General features: G+C 34.0%; 2 protein-coding genes across 2 annotated transcripts in view; both read right to left on the bottom strand.

Annotated features, from left to right (window-relative positions):
• The window catches only part of LOC114649488 (trace amine-associated receptor 13c-like), a gene marked incomplete at its 3' end in the record, with an annotated part of 5,788 nt that extends 1,088 nt beyond the window's left edge, over positions 1 to 4,700 (bottom strand). Inside the window, exon 1 of the mRNA XM_028798977.1 lies at positions 3,748 to 4,700. Coding sequence (XP_028654810.1) covers positions 3,748 to 4,700 — 953 coding nt within the window. The remainder of the gene's footprint in view (positions 1 to 3,747) is intronic.
• A 13,783-nt stretch (positions 4,701 to 18,483) lies between these two features.
• On the bottom strand, positions 18,484 to 19,585 carry LOC114649487 (trace amine-associated receptor 13c-like). The gene has a single exon (XM_028798976.2). It carries the CDS (start codon positions 19,583 to 19,585, stop codon positions 18,548 to 18,550), a length of 1,038 nt encoding a protein of 345 aa, XP_028654809.1. The 3' UTR covers positions 18,484 to 18,547.
• Between the last annotated feature and the right edge of the window lie 470 nt (positions 19,586 to 20,055).

Here is a 20,055-nt window from a genome sequence, read left to right as displayed (position 1 = left end):
TACATATTAAATGATTCTATAATCAATTGTGTGCTGAGTCTTAGTTGTATTCCAGTTTCATCAAGTGAATGCAAACATGGCTTTTCATAAATTAATATAATTGTTACTCCAAAGCAGCACTGACTCTACAGTTCTCTTCATATGATTGGTTGGCCCTCCACTCATATGCTTCGATCCTGTGGATTCATAGCTGTTACGTGGGTGATGAACAGCCATTGACACTCAACACAAAGAACAAATTAGAAAGACTGCATTTGAAGAAAACATGCAAAAGTTTTGAATATTAATTAAAACTCAATCAAATTCAGCACTAATTGCTTTGCTAGACTACATAACACTTTTTTGCAGATGTAGAGCTTTTTATTAATCTATAGTTAATATTCTTCGATTTTGGAAATAATCAAGCACAGTATTATGCAGTACAGCAGATCTACGCAGGCAGTGTAATGGTAATGCTGCTGCCTTGCAATAAGGAGATCATGGGTTTGAGTACTGGGTCCTGCCTGCGCGGACTTTATAAAGCGCTATATAAATGTAATAAGTTGTTATTATACTTGACGATTTCTTGATTTCAAATTTTAAATCTTATGTTTTCTCACCATAGAAGCAAAACTTGTAGCACGAGGATTCTTGGCCTCTATATATCTTCACAGTACCTCTAACTTGATCTTAACACAACATATGCATACCGCCACCTTTTTGTTTACAAAAAAGGCACTGCTAATCACATTTGTGGTGATTTAAAACAAACCAATGTTCCCACTGTGTGCAGTAGATATTGCAGTCATGCGTGCTAGTCACGGTTATCACTTGTTATGGGTTTGTGCACTGGTAACTGTAATAGCATTGATAGTTCTTTTTCATGTTATTAAATGTACTTTGTCATGTGCCTGGATCATATATGACCAAAATATTTATTTTATTTGAAAAGGTAAACAAATGTCATTGCTAATACAGTGCACATTTTTCACATAATGCACTTTGAGATGTGCCTAGGTTAGATATGAGCAAAATGTTTATTTTTTCAGAAGGGAATTATATGTTATTGATAATACTGTGCACTATTTTGTCTTTATGCACTTTGAGATGTGCCTAGGTCAGATATGACCAAAATGTTTATTGTTTTATTTCAAAAGTGGAAAAAAAATATTGCTAATACCTCAGATTCTGTTCAGTTATAGCCTTTTATTGTTTTCTAATTCACGTTTTGATGTGCCTGAGTTAGATGTGACCTAATTTAAAAGAAAAACAATGAATAAACAGTACGTGCTTTTCAATACATTCATTTGTGTTGGTTTAAAATGTGCTATTACTTGCTAATTACCGACTGCTGAAAATGTCTGGTCCAGTTAAATGTCTTGGTTTGAAAATCTGGCCCAACTGAATTTCTAATTAAATAGCCCTGCTCTAGAGGTCTGTGCTGTCCCTATTATACCATATGAAATAACTCTGTTGCCAGGATAGATTGACTTAGGACATCCAGGACAGATTGAGCTAGTGTATTGGCTGTCCTTCAGTACCAGTTAGCTCAAGCATCCACACTTGTAACATGTTGGTATTTGATAGAGTTAAATACAGAAATTTCTGTCTTGATTTAGAACTAAACATCTACTTAAGTCTACTTATGTTAATTGCTCTTCAATTCCAAGCAAAATTTCTCCTTGCTAATTTGTACAGTGTTCAGCATTATACAGAAATGAGACTGAATATACCATAAAAGTAAAATAAAAGATAATCTTATTGAAAAACAGATAAGATTTGTTTTTTTAATGAACAACTCTTGCTGTTTTTCATACTTCTCATGGTAGCTGCTGTTTTTGTCTGAGGTTCTAGTGAATAGCTTGTAGGTAACACATAACCAAATCCATACACATGCACTCAGTCTACTTGGGTTGATATTGGGGTGTCAATAGACCTGCTGTTGGAGCTACACTTAGTAATGCAAATCAGCAATGGAAAAGAACTGTGAAGAAAATAAAACATACTAACACCTACTACACATATATCCAGCACGAGTCCAAATACAAACCTGGACAGCACCAAGATTAAAAGCCAAGTTTTGCTGTACACATCAAAATGCATACTTTTCTAGTTCTGCTACATTCAAAGAAGATACTCTTTATAGCCTGAAACAATCGATCAGCCTTTAATAAATCATCCTTTTATTTATTTATTTTGCAATAATATTTGGTGAAAAAATAAAAACAAAAGAGTTTATATAAATTAATACAAGTTAATTAAAATATAACAGCGAAATTGATAATAACACCACACTAGAATACAGGGAACAGAAACACTTTATACATGTAAATAAATGTATGCTCAAATATATACATAAAGGATATTTACTGTATATCATGGGGATTGTCTGAGCCATTAAAAAAACCAGACACACTGAAAAGTATACAAAAAATAGAATCTTTACAACTGTAATTACTGTACATGGATAATATACATTACTTTTATTTACAGAGCTCACAAAACCTCTGATTTGATAAGTGGCATTAAAATATAAACATGAATATTTATATTAAGTGTTTTAAAATTTAATCAAGGAAGACTTTTATAAATTGATTTTGTTTTCATCTGAGCTTAAAAAACCTTATCCAGGTATCATTAAGGAGTGAACCAGACGTGAATAGGATGCCAGGGTATTGCAATGCATTAACACAAATTGGATTGGATTTGGATTGGATTAATGTGTGCTGTCTCTTGTAGGAAGCAGGGTTGCTCCATCCGCCCCAATCCCAATACAGACAGACAGAGACGTGAGTTTCAGCACCAATAACACACGTTTATTTACTTGGGGAAGTGCAGCACAATATAATGCAGCAATAACACCCAGCACAATTCACAGTCCTTGGTTCTCTTCTCTGTCCCTCAGTCCTTCCACTTCCACTCCTCCTTGCAAGCTTCATCCTCCCCCCTCCCGACTCTGGTTCCTTCAATGGAGTGAGGCAGCTCCTTTTATGTTACACCTGGAAGGGCTCTAGGTGGCTCATCAGAATTAACCAGAACCACTCCCAGGTATGAAGGAAACCCAATGTAGGGTTCTATACCTCTCCCTGGCATGCCAAAAGGGAATCCATAGTGCCACAGCCACCCAAGAGAGCTGCCCATTAGCGTGCTCGGGAAGGCAGTACCATCTGGGTGGTCTCTTCCCCAATCCTTCCATCCAGCTGGTGTCCCAGCTGGGCAATGGCCATGGCCACCTGTCACAGTCTGGATGTGAAAGGAGTGCCCAAAGACATTCTGTGCGTATACAAACTTCACACAAATATTGACCAGATGGGAAATCCAAATCTAGTTCTTTGGGCTGCTAGACAGCTAAGGCATAACTACATTAGAACCAACCTAAGTAGTAAACATTGGTTGATTTTATTATTTTTTGTTTGTTAAATACCTAACCAAGGAGAGGGTTTATACTGTCAAATAGTAACGTCATTAATTACTTAATAATTAAAAAGCCAAACTTGTTTCCTTAGCATATCAAATACACTGGTATGTCCTTGAGGTATCTTTTTACTCCAGGTTTTGTGTTTTATGCGGCATGTGTTGTCCCTTTATAAATACTCTACACCTTTCTTTTTTAATTTTGAGATTAACTATGTTGTTAATGCCTGGAATTATTTAACAGTTTGAATCAAATGTGTTTTTAATATGTAGAATTATTCAACCCTTTGGCAAAATTATTCTTTGTACAGTTGTATGAGTGAAGAATGAGATTGGAATATTTTAAAAGTAATGATGAGCTTTAATGCTTTTCGGAACCATGGATAGAAAAAGCCATAAATTAAAGGATTAAAAGTTGAATTACTGTATGCTAGCCAAATCAAACCATCAAAAGCAGTTGTTGGAGTCTGATAATTATTGTAAGCATCAACCACAGTATCAGTAAAATATGGTGACCAGCATACAAGAAATACCCCCATCACAATACCTAAAGTTTTCGCTGCCTTTTGCTCTCTTTTCCTTTTGGCCCTTTGTTTGCTTTCTTCCAAAGAAAATTTTTTAAAGTCCCTGCTTTGAATTTGCCTTGCTTGCTTCCTTGCTACATTAAATATCTGTGCATATATACAAATCATTCCAAAGCAAGGTATGACAAATGTCAAGGCATCCAACAGAGACCAAAGTTTATTGAACTGGATTATACATCCACCTTCACATGTTAACATGGGAACTACATTTTCCAGACCTTCATCATTGGCTTTAGAGAAGATTAACCCAAAACTGTAAAAAGCTGACATCACCCAAGCAATTGCTATAAAACAGCAGACTACTCCAATGCTTATTTTGTTTGAGTAACGTAAGGGATCACACACCGCAAAATAGCGATCAATAGCAATAAAGCCTAAATGGAAGATTGAAACTGTGCAAAAGAATAAATCAATGCAAGTGTGGAGCCTACAAAAGAAAGATCCAAGATACCAACAGGTTTCAACAGTCCTGATCATGCTAAATGGAAGTACACATAGTCCCAACAAGAGGTCAGCAGTGGCCAAAGACAGTACAAGTAGATTGTGTGGAGAATGAAGCTGTTTAAAATGAGAGATGGAAACAATTACAAGGAGATTTCCAAATATTGTTGTTAGTACAATTAGCAAAATTACTAAATACATTGCAGTTTTCATCCCAACAGACCTAGAAACTTTGACGCAGGATTTATTCAAGTTATCATAACAGTATTCCGTTGGGTCCATCTTTAAAAAATGAAGATTCTAGTATGTGGCTGTTTATTGTTCTACTTTTCTTTCTGTTTTCCCATTTATCTGAAAAATAAATAGCCAAAAGAAATAAACAAATCAATAATAAAATAAAAAAGTATAAAAAGACTTAAATACTGGTGTAATTTCACTTAGAGCCATGTTAACTATACACTTTCTTCTGTGTCAGAAAAATAATCCAAAATAACTTCAAATAATAGATTTTGTTAGATTTAAGAAATGCACATATTAAACACAATGGCTCTAAAAAATATGTATGCTTTGGTATTCTACTGCCCTCTATCTAAAATATAATAAAATTACAATGTGAAAATTATTAACATCTGTTTTAGAGTTAGAATTAAACATATTAGTACAACTAAACATTTTGGTATTAGTAATATATATATATGAGTATTATATATATTTTCATACTTACAGACCTTTAAAGTAAGGCAACCGTGAAAAAAAATTGTGTAATGTTTATGAAATGAATAAACATAAATTATGACTATACTGCAGGATAGTTTGTAAGGAATCAAAGGAAATATAGAAAAGGAATAATTAATGTAGTGAGATAGGAAGCCATACACAGTTAAAAAAAAAAATAAAAGAATGCTTTTGAAAAATGAATACATACAAAAGGACTTTTCAAATAATATACTGTAATACTAAAAATGTATAAATAATCAACATGCAATCAAAATATGCACATTCGCGATTGTATAAATATGGTACAATCTGACTCCCTAATTTCTAACAATTTATTTTTGACTGTATTGAGATTGAAAGTATAATATTCTGCAAATAAATATAAAGCAAATAGCTTGTGTCATCTATTTGATTTGTTTGTAAATTTCATAAATCACAATAATGCAACCCAAATTACCAGACTTTTATTTCCAGTGTATTGAAACATAATCTTTAAAACAGTATTTTATACAGTTTAAAACAATCAGGTGCATATTCTTTTTTTTACCTTTCTGAGCAGGGTCAAGTAGTGCTACCAATATTCTGTAGTGTAGGTAAATACAGGCAATATTAAGATATAATTATCATTTAGTAATTGCAATACATGGAAAACATCTGTCTGTGGATTTTGCTATATATATATATGGCTCTAAATATATATTATATATACTTTTATATGGATTTTTGAAGGCAATTATAAAACCTCTCTACAAAAAAGAACAAAAAATAAGTCTTTTCCTTTTTTTTGAAGTTCAAGAAAACAGAATGACAAGCAAAAAGAAACAAAGGTTTTACCTGGCAAGTGAATGTGACTCCCTGCAATATTTCTTTTAATGCGATGTGCGTTTGTGATGCACTCTTTTATATGCGACATGCAGACTAAAATTGGTTGGCTGTGACAAGCTCATTGTCCCTGTAGTGTGCTGGGAATTCTCAAAAAAGTATTGAACAATATTGCTCATTAAATAACTTACTTTCTAATTTCATACTGCTAAGAAGAATATTCTGCTCAGGTTGATGTAAAAGGCTGCAATTAAATTATTTCTGCATTGCTTTTCATGAAGAAGTGAAATTCATATGCTAGGTAAAAAAGAGATTAAGCATATTTTGTTAAACCAAACACTGTAAAAAAGTGTAAAGAAAAATTTAAAAAATTTAGAAAATCGGGAAGAAAATTGGTGGTAGAGAAAATTGTTTCTAAGTTAATCATGCTAAGTTAAGATCTGTTTGTTTTTCAAATCCAAAAATAATTACCTTTACTTAAGTGTACATTAAGTAGAATTTACATTAGAGTATTAATAGGAAATTTAATGTCTTTCTACGGAAGCCAAGAGAGAACGTGCAATATCGTTATTTTGTTAAGTTGTTTCCTCAAGATCTTGATAACACAAAATATTTTATTTTCTCGAAATTATGAAATAATTGTATCTTATATTTAATGTTTAGCTTATTGAAGCCACGTCCTGTTTGAAATGGGAGAAGAGCAGAACTGTATCCATCAGAGCGTCACATTTTTGTTCAATTAAGGTCTGACACAGGCTGAAATATGTTTATGCCTTAGTTTAGAATAAAATAACATTAGTGTCTGTCATTTAAGGAGACGGTTAGCAAGGCTTCAGCTGTATAGGTGTCAAAATCTAAGTGAGCCTGAGGTTAAGTTTCATTTTCTTGAGATCGCAATAAAATTATTCCGTTATCTCAAGAAAACAAATTTTCGTTTTTGTCAACATCTCAATAAAATTATTCCATTATCTCGAGAAAACAAAGTTTGTTTTCTCAAAATCTTGATAAAATTAGTCTGTTATCTCGAAGAGACAATTTTAAAACAATAACGATATTGCATGTCCTCTCTCGGCTTCCATATCTTTCAAAATAAATAAAAATTAAAACAATATTTAATTGAAATGAACAGTTACAAATGTGCAGGTGAGGGAACATCTAACATTAACAAAGTTTTCTCTCATTTTTGATACTTTCTGTTACAATGAAGATTTTGTTGTGATAAAATTGCTGGTTTCTCTATCCTGTGCTGTTTAACAGTGTCCAGTGGATTTTGGGTATTTCCTAGGTCATCTAACAGATATATCTCTCCTGGCTGTCCTGTGTCTAAGTTTAGTTCTCATATGGAATGTACTAATCATGTTCTTACTAAATGCCAAAATACTTCAATTGATTCCTCAGGCCTTCTTAATATGGAGCGTTAGCCAAATAACGTTTTATGTGATCTTAACTTTGGAAGTTGATACTTGTATTTATAATAATAAGGGTAATATTAATAATTCCCAAAGTTGATAACTTTCGATGAGGATAAGGATGTAGATTGTCTGCTAAATCAAAAGAATGCCATTAGTATTTTATGCAATTCCCACAATATCACGACCAATGCATCAATTCACTACTCAGTCTTAAAAAGTTTTTACAGTTGTTCTTTCCCTAGTTGCAGAGCACAAAGTATACCATTGTGAGAGGAAACTGTTGATTGGAGTTACTGAATCCTATTTCAACTGTGTCACATTCTACTTTAAACCATTTTAGTGCATGGCAATTACAGCAGGGTAAAACCAAGAGGACAAATCATCAGCAAACGAAACATATACAAACCTCAGATCTCCAAATTGAATACTCTAAAAGCACCTTATCCATCTTGTCATGAAAAAGAATAGTAACATGACAAGACACACCTTTCCTGCAGTTACTGCACACTTGAAATGGTTTTCAAATATATGCACTATATACTGTATGGGACACCACACAATTATTGAGTCCATCATGAACTTGTTTTTATATAATAGTATTTAAGGAATATATGAGGCCAGCTGTCGCCAATGGTTCTCAAATAGTAGCAAGTATAAAACTGAATAGTTTAAAAAAAGAATCAAAATTTTGGAATAGCTTATTCCAGGTTTAAGCCTCAGCCACTTAAGAGGCTGTGGTGGAACCATAAAGGATCTGTACATAAATTAAAGACTTAAAACATCAATTAGCTGATGCAGTGTTGTAAATAGAAGAGGTCCAGATTCCCTCAATACAATGTAAGTGGCTAATAAAAGAAAATGATTACTTTAAGTTATATCAGCTCAAGGTGATCAATAAGCTGATGAATCAAGGAGTATAGTGTTGTAACCATATGAGTATATGAATTTGTATTGTTTGATATGGGGTCCTCAAGATGATACACCCTTTGAATAAAATGCATTAATGCAGTTTTGCCTTATTGTCCACAATCGTGACAAATATGCCTACTCCAGAGAAGTCTAGATGTCAAATGATTGTTTCTTGTAATGAGTAAATGAATCGCTGAGATAATGATTTATTTTTTCAATACATTAGACTAAATGATTTGTATCTCTTTCTTAAATATGGGAAAATGGCCATCTTTAGTAAACATTAGCAGTTGGAACCAGCAAAATATGAACTGTAAACTAGATGTTTACTCATATAAACATGCTGAAGTGAAATTGCTTTGTTGCAGGATACATGCCTGTGGTTAAAAGCCTAAACAGTAAGTAAATTTAACTCATTTTGGTATGACTGGCTAAGGCAGGAATCGCTTGTTCTTTGGAGGATGATAGAACACCAACTTGACTATCTGAATTGGTAGCAACACTTAAGTGGCTATATGTTGCGCAATCCCCTATACAATTATTTGATATCTCATTGTGGCAAATGTACAGTATGTATGATCCTTGTGTGTGTTGGTTTACTGCAGGAGCCCTTGTTTTGTTTCACATTCTTAGTGATTCTAAATTGACACAGATAGATTCAGATATCTCCATTTTGGGAAAAATGTGGTTTCATTTTTGTAATTACAACAGTAACAGGCAGATTTGTTTCTTGAAAATTAACTTGAGGTACAATTATGCCGTGAAATGGCTGTCTTTTTATGCCCGTAACAGAGTGCATTTAGTTTTTTATACATGGTTTCATCACCCCTTGTGAGCACTAGGAGATTGTTACATATGTCCAGATATGAAAAGCCTCTTTTCACATTTTAATACAGCATATGTATAAACATTGACATTTGGGAAGGTAATTGGGATACATTTTTAAGTAAAGAGACAGTCAAAAAGTAGTGGAGTAACTTTAAACATTTATTAAATACAATGCAAGACAGGCTTATTCAAAAATTTAGAATCATTATGAAATTTATGAACGCTGTATTCGGGATGCAAAAGGAGCTAAGACAGAATGTACTGTCTGCAGTGCCCACACATACTTGTCAGAAGCCAACAGAGGCATACATGAGTTAAAAGGGCAAGTTCATATAACAAAGAATAAAACTGATGTTAAGAGAGAGAGAGAGAGACTGTCAGAAAAAGACTAATTTGTCAGAGCAGATAAAGCAGTGCTATGAATGAAGTGGAGGAAGTCCTGGTATTTCATATTATTCAGCATCATTAGAACAACTTTTATGATTACAAATAATTCATCCCAACAAAAACTAGAAAATCCTATTCATCCATCTTTTCCAAATAACATTGAGTTTTTACATCCCTAAACTCCTAGTGTCCGCCACTATTTTCTAATTTATTCCATGTTTGTATGGTTCTGTGTACATTTAATGACTTTCCATCTTTGTTCCCATGTTTTTGTTAAAGAACACATTTTAAAGTAACACCTACTCTACTAATTTATTTAATAATTTTTAAAAAATCAGTGCTGTAGCCTATTAGCCTATATTTACTTAAACTGAAAGGTTCAACTCTTTCAGTCTTTCCTCATAAATCATACTGTACAGTCACAGAATCAGCCTAGTCTCTTTTTTCTAGACATTCTTTAGTGCAGTATTTTTGTAGCCTTGTGACCAAGACTGCATGTACTGCTCCAAATGAGTTTTCACTAGTGGGTTATATAGCTAACACATACTGTAAATGGTGGACCTAGTGGGTGAAAAGTCTTTGTATATGCAAGTATTTTTGCAGAATTATTAACTTGTTTTAATGTCTTTCAAAATGTTTCATTAAAGATTAACATTTATATTACTAATGAGGACTTATCCTAAGTTGTGATGAATGTGTTCATTTTTAATTCATGTGTTTCTGTAGTTTTTTTTCTTCTATATTACTCATTATTGACTGTCGAATATTGGTTATCCCCATTACCATCATTATCTTTTTTGAAAACTAAAACAGTTATCGTAGCTTAAACCAAGTTTAACTTTCCCATGTGTATTTTGTGTTTGTAACAGCCCCCTAGTCATCATGTGTGCTGCAGTCTTCGTTTATAACATCACACCTCATAATCCTGATGGAGAGGGACAATTGTTTGGCTCTGTTAGTAATTCTACTTCTCATTTGTTTCTGTGCACTTTGTTTGTATTGGTGTAACAATTACAAATAATTTTAAAAAGGTTTATGGATCCACTTAAGTCTAGTAGAAGGTTGAACAGGCCTCAAAGAGTGAGTCAAAGGGTGGAAAGTGAAGTCCATTCTATTTCTGGAAACACAAGCTAACTCCCAATAATCTATGTATAACATCTATGTATTTAGAGCCAGCGTGGCTGTACGTTTTGGTGTTAGTTTACCTTTGTTTTATATCTAAAGTCTATAATTCCCTGTATGCTGTGCTTATTCTGTATGTATTATTTTTATTTTGGCATTCATTATATCATTTGTGCTCAGAATGACTCAAGAATACACCCTATTGACTTCAGCTGGTGTATGTTGGCAATTCAGATTTAATAGTTTTAATTGTCCAAAATGATCCAACTAGCTTAGAACAACAAGAAGACAGAGAGGATGTTTGGGCATTGTGTCACCTATGTATTTGGCTAAGCATTTCATTGTCGACAGTAGGACTCTGCAGTGTCAATTGTGGAGGGTCGTAATGGTTTCAGGTTTTTGTTCCAAACTGATTGCTTAATTAGAATCCACTCCTTGCTAGTAACAGATGTTGTTTAAAACTAGAATTCCCGAACCCTACGAAAAAACTCTTAATCCTGGCCCACCTTAAATTCCTTCACTCCTCTCCTCCAGCATCTTTTGAGTCGATCAGCACAAGCATCAAGCAGCCTGCTATCCCATCCCCCCGCCCACCGCTGCAGCTCAATTCGCAAAGAAGGTTCTCAGTGCTCAGTGTTTATCTTGGAGTGAAGTGCCTGGAGTTGTGGAGGGTAAATAATATATCGTCATTTGGAATGCATACATTTCATGTGTGTTCCATGTCTACAACAATTTATGTAAACACATAGTTAAAACAGAAACATTTCTCATGTTTAAGTAGTTATTGACAAAATGTACAAATGAAGTGTATAATGTGTGAAGCCTGAAGTCCAAATATCAAATAAACAATTTCACAAAAGGTACAAGTATAACAAAACATGTGCACTTTTATTCAAAAATGTAACTGAAGAAAAAGAAAGCAGGTTGGGGTAGACTATTGATATGATACCTTGTGTGGTGCAGAGGTAAGAACTGTTGACTCCTAATCAATAGATCGCTGGTTTGATACCGGTTGCCTCCCAAAATTACCGTTTTGAGTAGTGAGCTGCTCTTATTGTTAACATAATAGAATAAAAACATGCATTTAATTTGCGTCTGTAACAGCCAGTGTAAATTTATTCTCTCAATCATGTTCATGCTCCCACAACCACCCCCCAAACCCTTGATCTGACTCTGTTTTCAAATAAAGACATGGTATAACAAACATGTTTTGTTATACCACCTCTTTATTTGAAAACAGTGTCAGATCTTTTGCGTGAACGGGACTGGTATTGGAAAAATGGTGGACGTGGGTGTGAGTGGTGTGCGTGACTGAGAATGATTGTGGATGTGAAATTTTTATTTATTCAGTTTTATTCTTGAGTGTTCTTCTGATCCATGATGTCAAAGCTGCACTGACAAAAGAGAGAGGCAGTGGGATACAGTGATCCCTCGCTATATCGCGCTTTGCCTTTCGCGGCTTCACTCCATCGCGGATTTTATATGTAAGCATATTTAAATATATATCGCGGATTTTTTGCTGGTTCGCGGATTTCTGCGGACAATGGGTCTTTTAATTTCTGGTACATGCTTCCTCAGTTGGTTTGCCCAGTTGATTTCATACAAGGGACGCTATTGGCAGATGGCTGAGAAGCTAGATTGCTTACTCTTCTCTCTCTCTTGCTCTGACTTTCTCTGATCCTGACGTATGGGGATTGAGCAGGGGGGCTGTTTGCACACCTAGACGATACGAGCGCTCATCTAAAATGCTGAAAGATTATCTTCACGTTGCTATCTTTTGTGCAGCTGCTTCCTGAAATGACATGCTGCACAGTGCTTCGCATACTTAAAAGCTCGAAGGGCACGTATTGATTTTTGACTGAAAAACAAACTCTCTCTCTCTCTCTCTCTCTCTCTCTCTCTCTCTCCCTGCTCCTGACGGAGGGGGTGTGAGCTGCCGCCTTCAACAGCTTTGTGCCGCGGTGCTTCGCATACTTAAAATCCAAACAGCCCTATTGATTTGTTTGCTAGAGATTGTTTTCTCTATCTATGTGACATTCTGTGCTCCTGATACGCACTGCTTTGAAGAGGAAGATATGTTTGCATTCTTTTAATTGTGAGACAGAACTGTCATCTCTGTCTTGTCATGGAGCACAGTTTAAACTTTTGAAAAAGAGACAAATGTTTGTTTGCAGTGTTTGAATAACGTTCCTGTCTCTCTACAACCTCCTGTGTTTCTGCGCAAATCTGTGACCCAAGCATGACAATATAAAAATAACCATATAAACATATGGTTTCTACTTCGCGGATTTTCTTATTTCGCGGGTGGCTCTGGAACGCAACCCCCGCGATGGAGGAGGGATTACTGTATTTGACATTTAGAATAATTCATTTTATGACCTGTATAGTACATTTCAGAAAACATTGTTGCACTAATGCGACATTATATTCATTCGCATACCTTCATGTGGTTGTAGTCAGTGACCGCATTTGTTTTTTTTTTCCGATCTCACCTTTCATTTGTACAGTGCAAAGCTAGATGTGCCATAGGACGTCATTTGGCAACAGTATGTCTCCTAATTAAAGAGCACAGCAGTTTGTATTGCCAGCTGCTGGTTTTCTATTCACCATGTATAACCATACTTGTCAGTCAATCAGGTTCTAGCCTTTGCTTCATTTATTTGTCACATCTTCTTTACACTGATCTTCATGCAGATTAACGGCTTTCTGTTTTTGGACGCATACTTTCTTTTGTCACAGAGTGTATGTAGCTGTGTACTTGTTGAAGATGAATGCATTAGTAAACCCAAGAATATTAGCGTATGAAGTAATATCCCTTAGGGTATGCTACTAGTCCATGTGATTTTTTTAATCACTGACACATATCTTTAATGTATCCAAATTAATTACATGTTAATTAGCACTATTAATGAATGATTTGTAGAAGTGGCAAGTGAACATAAAAAACAAAGTTCTTGTCAAGAGCATCCTGAGTGCTGTGGAGAAAATATGCGGTCACAGTAAAAGTGAATTCTTTGTTATTAATGACATAACAAAAAGGTAAAACAGTTTTTATAGAGTGCAATAATGATGTGATTATTGCCAATAATATCTTGATAACCAATAGTGGTATAGTGTTTTATTGTATATATTTTATAAATATTATATACTTTTATCATAGGCCATTCATGAATGCAAAGGACTCATTTTAATAACTGTGATGCATACTGTATCTTATCTGTTAAAGGAATCCTCAACAAAACACTATTTCTGTGGGGCTGCTGTATGCCACAAAGCACTATCAATTTACTTATTTGACTGATGCTTTCTTTGGTTTTCCAAATGGACCACAGGCAGGTCAAGTGACTTGCTCATGGTGACACAATGTCAGTAGCAGAACTGGAACCCACAACTTCAGGATTTGAAGTCTAAAGCCTTAACCACTACATCACACTGCCTGCCTACCATGCAATGTATATTCCTATTTTGGTTGTAAAAACCTATAACAATCTGACTGTAAATTTCAAACATAACATTAATCATAAAAGAATCAAACTGCATTACACTCATTTTTCAGAATGACAAAACACAGAATTCCATGTTAAATAAGTTTTTTATATGTAATATGCTTTGTAATGACACTTATTAAGACTGTGTTTGCATATTAAAGTTTCCATAGGTCATAAGGTTTGGGTGATGACTGAAAAATGAGATTGCAGGTACAAGCAGCCAAAATGAGCTTTCTCCGCAGTGTGGCTAGACACTCACTTAGAGATAGAGTGAGAAATGCTGACATATGGGAGAGGCTCAGATTAGAGCCGCTGGCCCTCCTCATCAAGAAGCACCAGTCGAGGTTGTTTGTGCATCTGATACAGATGCCTCCCTGTTAAGGTTTTAAGGGCACGACCAGCTGGGGGGAGACCCAAAAGAAGACCCAGGGCTCACTGGTAGAATTATATCTTCCATTTGGCCTGGGAATGCCTTGGGATCCAACAGCATGAGTTAGCAAGTGTGGCTGGAGAAAAGGACATTTGGGCCTCACTTGTAAGACTGTTGCCCCTGCACTTTGAATAACTGGTGGAAAATGAATGAATGATGGAAAAGTATTGAAATCAAAGTATACATTAAAAAGTGATCATAGCATGCAGTCATAAAACACTAATGGGCTTCAGAGAAGTGGAGAAAAAATCAATGCAGATATATTTTAATTATTAAAGTGTGATATAACTGAGCTAACTGTACCCTTACTGCATAATACACAGTATAAGAAATGTAGAAATATAGAATTAACATAGGCTATATTGAAAATACAATGCATAGATTAAAAAAAAAATCTATTTTAATCAAATACCAGTTTAAAAAAGTTTTTATCATTGTTGGGTTGCTTCAGAATTGTATACCTTTATTTATTTTTTAGTATTAAGTACAAAAAAGTTCAGAAATTCTCAGGGGACTGCGGGCATACACCTGCAACCGTTAGTGCGATCAAAAATCTGTAGGCAGTTTTACAGTTTAAGTGGCATTGACAGGCAATTATTTGAAAAGCAGCAAGCAGAGATTAACAATGAATGAATAGAACAGTACCAAACAAAGCAATTTTTATTTGCATTTGTGAGAAATGTGATCCTGAATAAAAGGTAGAGATTTAAAAGTCATTATCAAGAGCTTAGCATAAAGTTACAAAGAGATACTGCTGCCTTGCAAACTAATTACCATATTATTAAATTAAGTCTAATTAAACATAGTTTGTTGTGCTTGATTAAAACCATTATGAAAAGCAGCTGCCATTTCTGTTATTTGGCAATGAAACATTAATCAACCAACTTTCCTGATTTGAGTGCATTGTGGTATTCCACATTAAATTACCAGACTCACACAGTTTTTATACTTGATCAGTTTCACTCCAGTGATAATCAGTAAACAGCATCAGAACTAAGCTCAAGAATAACTCTAAGACAGGAGGGCCATTCCAAGCTGTTCCCAGAAGTATAAAAAGATTTAAAGCAGAGTGCTAAGTATTAGCACAGAGCTAACATTAGTAGTCATACTTATAAAACCAACATTTGATTTTGAGAGTCTGCATATGGGAAAGGCTATGCTCTTATATGCATTATTGCACATCTGACTATGATAATGTATTGCTCACTTCAGCTAATCTTCTATTAACATTGCTTCTTAATGCCCACACACCAAATTATTTTTCAAATCAAGCATCATATATCTTTCACCTTGATAAGAAACTAGATGAAGTAGCCTATTCTTCAGATCAGCACATTAACCTGAAGCTTATTTTTTGGTATGTTTCATAACCTTTTGATTCTCCCAAAATAGTAATGTACTGTATATTACTCAAGAATATTTTCTGAATATTATTGAAAAAAAGTTTCATTTTTGGTATAAAAATATTACTTTCATATGAATAAAGTTGTATATTTACTTAAATAAAAATATATCAAAATTATAAGCATTAAAAGAGCTGTATTAAGGGTAAAGAATACCAGAACTGAAATTAAGTGAAATGAAATACACAATGCTTCTTATCAATTCCAGGATTGAATAACAGGCAACATATAATTGCATATCACAACTTGATAATGGTATCCAGTATTTTGAATTTGTTCCAGAGTTTCACAGTTATTGCTTGAATCAAATATTACGTGAGGCACATTATACTTGAATGATTGAACAACTTGACAATTATAGGCGGCACGGTGGCGCAGTGGGTAGCGCTGCTGCCTCGCAGTTGGGAGACCTGGGGACCCAGGTTCGCTTCCCGGGTCCTCCCTGCGTGGAGTTTGCATGTTCTCCCCGTGTCTGCGTGGGTTTCCTCCCACAGCGCTCCGGTTTCCTCCCACAGTCCAAAGACATACAGGTTAGGTGGATTGGCGATTCTAAATTGGCCTGAGTGTGTTTGTGTGTGTCCTGCGGTGGGTTGGCACCCTTCCCGGGATTGGTTCCTGCCTTGTGCCCTGTGTTGGCTGGGATTGGCTCCAGCAGACCCCTGTGTTCGGATTCAGCGGGTTGGAAAATGGGTGGACAATTACAGTTTTATTAAACAAAGCATAGGCATTTTTAACAGAAATTGAAAAACAGAATAATTATTTATATGCAAAAACAGATTTAAAAATAAAATAAAATCTTAAATCATTGAATTGAGCAGTTAGGACAAAAAATGTTACTGAAAAGGTGATGTCGTTGATGGCCATGCTTCGACAACAAGCATTATGAATGATCAGTTTTTGGGTTATTAGGTAGTAGTTTTTCTAAGTAAATGAGATGAAAGTCCAATTAATAAAATATGTTCATTTTGTTTTGATTAAAGAACAAAATATACATTTACCTGAAATTGTCTTAGCATAAAAATCAATTATCCTATTGCACTATACAATCATATAATTTCTGTTTTATCAATTTTATATCTTACTTATCAGGCATCTGAACAGCTATACATTAGGATGTTTGATGAAAGTAAAAATTAATGAATCAATTCAGCATAATCATTAGCAACAAAACTACAATAATCACCGACACAAAAAAAGGATGAAAAATCTGTTTTTGGCAATGTAACTTATGCAAGCTTAGGCTTTGGGAACATGTACTGTATACCAAATATTTTATATATTGCATGCAGAACATTTGTATTCTCTTCATTAAAAATGATCCTAGGAAAAATTTTACTAAAATGGTTCAAAACATGGAATAATCTATATAATAGCAAGATTAGACTGCCATACATTTTTTCAGATACTGAAAAAAAAGAAAAATTAAATAAACACAATATATACAATATGTACACAAGACATATGAATATACACACAGTATCTTTAAACAAATGCAATTTTTTACATTAGATTCTTAAGGCTAGTGATGATTATATAAGATGTGGAATGTTAAGTAATAATATTCAAATGTATTTGCCTAACTGGCAATATTACTACCGACAGGGTCAGTCTGCGTTCTTTCTATCCTGTGTGCTGTGATACAATACCCAGTGTTTGAAGCCCTGGAAAACACAATGTCTGGGCGTGACATTAAGTATCCTGTTTTTGCTTCTAGTCATGCATGTACCTGTATAACATTTCTAAGGTTCACAATGAGGGTGTCCATGCATTAAGAATGAACTGTCTTACAAGGTTATAATTAAAGACCTTGTTTTGTTAATTATTATTGGTGCTTATTTTTACTTCCACAAACAGTATGTTAATTAAACGTTATCTGTGGATAAGCTAGTTTTATTATGAAAAGCTGACCAAATCATGCATATAACCAATAAATCTGAGCAATCAGCTCTGTAAACTACAACTCTTAGAACTTTCCCCAGCTATTTACTGCATTCTATTGTATACAGCATGTAACAAATAATTCTCTATTTTTTATACTTTTTATACTACTATAAAATATGTAGGCATTTTAATACAGGGAAAAATTGACCAACAAAATCAGACTGCACATTTTTGTGATGTTCTGATTAGAAAAACACATATGTGTACATTAGTTTTTATACAAGAAGACTGTAACAAACTTTTGTTGCTTCTTTCAATTACAAAAAACCCTGTATAACACTAGTAATAGCAGTACTTTTATTATATAATAATATTTATTTATTATTAAACAGTAATGTTTTATTTAAATAATAAAGAAATTCTACAATAATCCTTTGTTAAATCCATTATAGTACAGATTTCATTTTATTTGGATAATATGCATGTAACATGTAACAAGTGAACAGTATAGAAATTTATTAGATACAGCTTTCCACACAGGGAAAAAGATATTATACAATAATTGTTTATTTCCTGTTAAAATCATAGTAAACATTATTTTATTACTAAGTTGCAATCACTTAGTTATCTTTCTATTTTATGGCTTTCTTAGAAAAGGTATACAATACAAATGTAGTTAGTGCTTGCCAGTATTTTTCTTACTTTCCATCTTGTTTTGGTAGCTGTATATTTACTCTGCATATAACTTAAATAATGATGAGTCATTGTGGAATATTCTGCAAGTAATAATAATCCTTAGTGCTTTTCTGAAACCGGGATAAAAAAAACCATAAATCAATGGGTTGAACGCTGAATTTGTGTAAGCTAGCCATATAAAGCCATCAAATATGACTGCTGGTGTCTGATAATTGTAGAACGCATCTACTACAGTAGTAGTAAAATAAGGAACCCAACAAGCTAAAAATGCTCCCATTACAATGCCTAAAGTTTTAGCTGCCTTTTGTTCTAGTTTACGTTTCTTTCCAGCTTGACTCTCTTCAGTCGTTTGTGATTTGATGTCCATATTTTGAATTTTCCTTGCTTGACTTTTTGCAACACTGTAAATTCTTGCATATATTACCACCATGGCAGAACAAGGTAAAACAAAAGTCAGAATATCAACAATTGACCACAACTTATTAAAAAGTAATAAGCAGCTTCCTTCACATGCCATCATGGGCACCGTAGAAAGTAGTCCTTCATCATTGGATTTTGAATGAATAGATCCATAACTGTATATTGCAGCTAGTATCCACCCAGTCAGTATGATGTAGCTAATTACTTTATTATTCATTTTACTAGAATAACGCAGTGAATCACATACTGCAAAATAACGATCAACGGCAATAAATCCTAAATGAAAAATTGACACTGTACAAAAAAATAAATCTACAGAACTGTGAGTCCTACATATATCTGGCCCAAAGTACCAGCAAGTTTCCACTGTCCTGATCATGCTAAATGGGAGCACCAGTAATCCTAACAAAAGATCAGCTGTGGCCAGTGATAGAACCAAAAGATTGTGTGGTGAATGAAGCTGTTTGAAATGTGAAATGGAAGCAATAACGACTAGATTTCCAAGCACATTTGTTAACATGATCATAACAAGAACACAGTATAGCACTGTTTTACCATTAGAAGACCTGGAGACCCTTATACAGGATCTGGTTAAATTTTGATAGCAGTATTCAACAGAATTTGAAGGCAGAAATGTAGAATTCATCTCCATTAAAATAAGAGAGTTCAGTGCTTCTTCCTGAGGAGTTGTAACGTAACCTTCACTTTACTGCTGAGAAAAAAATTAATGAAAAAATGACTACAAAACATTAAACTATGTTTTACTTAATGATTTGTTTATGGTGTCTTGTATGTGCTTGCAATCAGCCAAGTCAATACCTAAATACAAAATAGTTCACTGTATTTACTAAGGTACAGTTTTAGTTGCAATATATCAAGCAATTAAAAAAAAGAAAGATTAAATGACTATGGTTGTTTTTTTACTTAGAATGTAACAAAATAATAGTACAGATAGTTAACAACTATATTCTGATATTTTTCTTAAGAAAGACAACATGAAATTCAACAAAAATCTCTTTTCAATGTCAATTACTATACTTTGAACAAACCTTTCTATATATCTAAAATTTGAATTTATTATGTCACAATTAGGTGAATAATAATTACATGAAAATAGCATCC

This window comes from Erpetoichthys calabaricus, chromosome 3 (genome assembly GCF_900747795.2).
Source record: "Erpetoichthys calabaricus chromosome 3, fErpCal1.3, whole genome shotgun sequence".
Classification (NCBI taxonomy): domain Eukaryota; kingdom Metazoa; phylum Chordata; class Cladistia; order Polypteriformes; family Polypteridae; genus Erpetoichthys; species Erpetoichthys calabaricus.
The sequence above is the reverse complement of the archived record's forward strand: the minus strand, read 5'-3'. Positions and strand labels throughout refer to the sequence as shown.

What these genes read in the sequence shown, in the direction of transcription:
- LOC114649487 (XM_028798976.2), bottom strand. Translation starts at nt 19,585, where the DNA reads ATGGAGATGAATTCTACATTTCTGCCTTCAAATTCTGTTGAATACTGC.